Source organism: Brachyistius frenatus, unplaced genomic scaffold, assembly GCF_029030835.1.
Source record: "Brachyistius frenatus isolate BFR_SWC_R1_liver_20210118 unplaced genomic scaffold, ASM2903083v1 Contig_7, whole genome shotgun sequence".
Taxonomy (NCBI): Eukaryota; Metazoa; Chordata; class Actinopteri; family Embiotocidae; genus Brachyistius; species Brachyistius frenatus.
The window spans coordinates 2,606,093-2,610,670 of record NW_027210606.1 but is presented as its reverse complement, the minus strand read 5'-3'; the positions used below and the strand labels follow the sequence as shown (position 1 = coordinate 2,610,670).

Here is a 4,578-nt window from a genome sequence, read left to right as displayed (position 1 = left end):
AGATAGATAGATAGATAGATAGATAGATAGATAGATAGATAGATAGATAGATAGATAGATAGATAGATAGAAAGATAGATAGAAAGATAGATAGATAGATAGATAGATAGATAGATAGATAGATACAACAATAGATAGATAGATAGATAGATAGATAGATAGATAGATAGATAGATAGATAGACTGGTAGTGGCCGTCTCGTAAAAGGGGACGGTTTACGATGACGTCATTTGATTGTCAGACGTTCAACCAATAGAAACGACGCAGGGTAGTGGTGGGCGGGGTTCCCCTGTGCGGATGTCTCTCGTTTAAAATGTCTCCTTAACAACCGAACAGGGAGTCAAACAACAGAAGTTTTCGCCAGACAAACGCTTCGTAAGTAACTCACCTCCGTGTCACTCAGCACTTATTAAGTATCGACGGCACTCTGTAACTCGCGATATTACGACGGTTGATCAGAATAAGTTCACTTCGGGGTAGAAAACATCCAACCGGTAGCATCAGCTGTTTGCTCTGAAAAAAACAAGCTAAGCTAATTAGCTCGCCGGTGGACCTGGTTCTCCAGAAACCCGACGCGCTCACACGCGGCCCGGTACGCGTGATAATCTGCCGACACGGTTTAAAGGAGGAACCGTCCGTTTCGGTGACAGTTAGTAGTCGCAGCTAGCTAATAATTTCGTCCAACCTGGTGTCCAGTCGGGTGTTACAGCGTTAGCCGCAGATGGGAGCGAGCAGAGCCGCTCTCCTGAACCGATCCTCGGTCATCAGCGTCTCCGACCGGCTTCGGTTCAAGCACGTCCACGTGTACAACATGTCACGTTTTGCAGGGAGTCGGGATGGCCGGGACTGGCGAGGGAAAGAAAGAAGAGGCCGACTACAAGAGACTGCACAGCTTCCCTCTCATCAGGGTAGGAGAGCTTCGTCCCCTTCACAACATCAACATTAACAACATCAACAACAACAACATCAACAACATCATCATCAATATCAACAACATCAACATTAACAACATCAACAACATCAACAACATCATCATCAACATCAACAACATCAACATTAACAACATCAACAACATCAACAACAACAACATCAACAACAACAACATTAACAACATCAACATCATCATCAACAACAAAATCATCAACATCATCAACAACAACATCAACATTAACAACATCATCATCAATATCAACAACATCAACATTAACAACAACATCAACATCAACAACAACATCAACAACATCAACAACATCATCATCAATATCAACAACATCAACATTAACAACATCATCAACAACATCAACATCAACAACAACAACATCAACATTAACAACATCATCAACAACAACATCAACAACATCAACAACAACATCATCAACAACAACATCATCAACAACAACATCAACAACATCATCATCAATATCAACAACATCAACATTAACAACAACATCAACATTAACAACATCAACATCATCATCAACAACAACATCAACAACAACATCATCATCAACAACAACATTAACAACATCATCAGTATCAACAACATCAACATTAACAACAACATCAACAACAACATCAACATTAACAACATCATCAACAACATCAACAACAACAACAACAACATCATCAATATCATCAACATCAACATCATCAACATCAACAACAACAACAACAACAACATCATCATCAACAACATCAACAACAACATCAACAACATCAACAACAACATCATCAACAACAACAACATCAACATCATCAACATCAACATCAACGAGCTGCTGACTTCAGTGGGCTCAGTTTGAGCAAACTGAACCTGAACTGCAGGTGTTTTGTGACTGAATCTGAATTTTTGGGGACGAAAGACGTAAAATGTTCAAGCAAAAACAAAATTGAGTGACTTGAAGTGACTGTTGGGCTTTTTAGAAATATATAAAAAAACAAAAAAACATCCCTGTTACACATTTTAGAGGCGAGCTGAAAGGATTAGTCGCTGTTAAACACACGGTTTCCACAATAATGGTTTTATGACCGCTCTGTAACTTCAGTGTGTGTGTGTGTGTGTGTGTGTGTGTGTGTGTGTGTGTGTGTATTTATTCTACATATTCCCACATCTAGTAGTTGCCCGTTACAAATTGTAACTTTCGATCATTGCCAAGCAAACGCACGTCTTTGAAGGGATCACCGACACATAATACCAGTCGGGCTTCTTGGGAGTTGAATGAATTTACCTTAAAGTGTTGTCTTCCTGTGAGGAAACAAGAGGACACGGGCCGTCAGTCATGACCCAGCGTGGTATTTGAGTGTGTGTCTACTCTACACACACTTTGTAACATACAACACACACACAGACGTACAGTAGAGGGGTAAAGGAAAACCTCTTTCAAGTGGCACAAACATGAAGTTATCTCTTCTGTAAGATGAGTAAACTGCAGCACAGAGCTGGTAGGCAGCGTTGCACTGTTTTCATTGACTGCTGTAGTGTGAAATGAACCTCATCGCAAGTACATTTCTCATTGTTTCAGCTAATGTGTCTGCAGTTGCACATTTGGTCAGAGCACGCTGACTCAGCACCGCCGCCGACGGTGTTACACCATTCGTGTAAAGCTCTCATGAGGATGAATCTGTGGCAGGAAGGAGCTGGTTTATCTGACGTGTGAATGGGCAGATCTCAAAGCCGGCCGTCCGACGGCTGTTTTCCACTGGGTACGATGGCGTCGCGTTCCTGGTCGATGCTTGGTGCTCCATCAGACTCGCTGCAGACGCTTTGCTGATGATGCGTGTTCAGTTTTTACAGGAACAGAACGGAGATCCCGACAAACTACACGGAGCAGAACAGCCGGGCAGGAAGTCGGACAGAAGAAAGCACAGAGCATCTGCTCATTTTTCCAAATAGAGCACCATGTGCAGACTCTCGATTGTATGTTACGTCGATGTCTAAAGAGCAAGAGAGAGCAATTCAGATTTTGCGATGTACTTCCTGGTCACTACCTTGTCTGTGCGACGCATTTAACGACCAACAGGCATTAAGTGATGCCCTGTCGTTTATGTGTTACACTTTACATAAAACACACTTTAAGGCTTCGACTGGGTTTTTGAAATTGATAGTACGTTATCGTCAATGTCTAAAGTCTGTATGTTTATTTCTTGTTTGTCTGTAGCTGTCCGACATACCGTGTGTGTCATCGAGCCAGATGCAGACCCCTAACAGTTTCTTTGTCCTCAGCACACAGACATGCCAGAGGAAATGAGGGTTGAGACCATGGAGCTGTGTGTTACAGCCTGTGAAAAGTTTGCCACCAACAATGAGGTATGTATATTGTGCTCTCAGTCTTTGATATTTATTAGCAAGAATATTCAGAAATACATTTTTGCTTCCACTCCGTGCCGACAGTAACGGCTTCGGTCGGGGATTAAAACACTCTCCGAAGTGTGTCAGGACTTCGACCTGAATCCCAACACCAAGTTCATGTTGTTGTTAATCAAACTTTTTTTTTTGTTGTCCTTGCCGACTTTCCTAGAGTGCAGCCAAGATGATCAAAGAGTCCATGGACAAGAAATTTGGCAGCTCGTGGCACGTTGTGATCGGTGAAGGCTTCGGCTTCGAGGTCACGCATGAAGTGAAGAACCTGCTCTACATGTTCTTCGGAGGGAGTCTGGCCGTGTGCGTGTGGAAGTGCTCGTAGCACCTCCTCGCCGTCCTTCCTTGCCTCTGACGTGGTCACTGGGCCGGCAATGAACACCAGCTACCAGCCAGACGCTGGTTCCACTTTGTTTGCCGCAGGTTGGTTTGTCCTCACTACCAGCCTCGGTGGCAGATAATGAAGTTCTTGTTCAGTTTTAACACGTAGTTGGCAGGGAGAACCGTTGAAAGGGAATTATGAGTGTCACTTTGGCTGGTAGGTATTAAAATAGCTTCTTGCCTTGCCTGTCACTATTCTTTTTCTTTGTTTTTCAACCCTCCATCCATCACTCCGGTCCTCTCCATGAACAACGTCCTGAACATTTGTGAGTGTGCATGTGCAGGCAAGTTCAACTTTAACAAAACACTACAGCCAGCCCGGGTCTCCAAAGTCCTTTATCCTCATTCCTCTTCAGGGAGTGCGTGTGTGTGTGTGTGTGTGTGTGTGAGTGAGTTTATATGTTTGTGTGTGCTGGACACACACAGCTTTTTTGAAATATCATCACACCGTCACCTTCAGAAACACGAAGCCGTCCTCGCCATCCGTACCTTTTCACACGTGTCTTTCTCTCTCCGACCGCACTAGTCTTTCAATAAAATTTTTAATATTTTTTATGTGTACATATTTTGATGCGACTTGAAGAACTTCTTTTTGAAGACCAGTGTCATCTTCTTACAACTACAGGCTCAGGGTCTCCTGAGCCAAACACAAAGTCCAATCCACCTTTTCTCCTTTTAAAGGTGTTTGTGATAATCCCTAATAATATCACCCCACTGGGTGATTATAGCAATGTGATTGTTTCATGTTGGTTGTTGGTTCATGTTTTAATGATCCAGTGCAATGGACCATTATGTGTGAACTGACCTGATTGTACAATAAACTGAAATGTGGTGAAATA

The 4,578-nt window shown here is 42.8% G+C and overlaps 1 protein-coding gene across 1 annotated transcript; it reads left to right on the top strand.

The window, feature by feature from the left end:
• The first annotated feature begins 284 nt into the window (after window positions 1-284).
• On the top strand, window positions 285-4,578 carry LOC138615764 (dynein axonemal light chain 4). Its single transcript, XM_069689571.1, has 4 exons — window positions 285-375; window positions 828-908; window positions 3,224-3,307; window positions 3,519-4,578. The coding sequence occupies exons 2-4, from the start codon at window positions 837-839 to the stop codon at window positions 3,681-3,683; spliced, it is 321 nt and encodes a 106-aa protein (XP_069545672.1). The 5' UTR covers window positions 285-375; window positions 828-836; the 3' UTR covers window positions 3,684-4,578.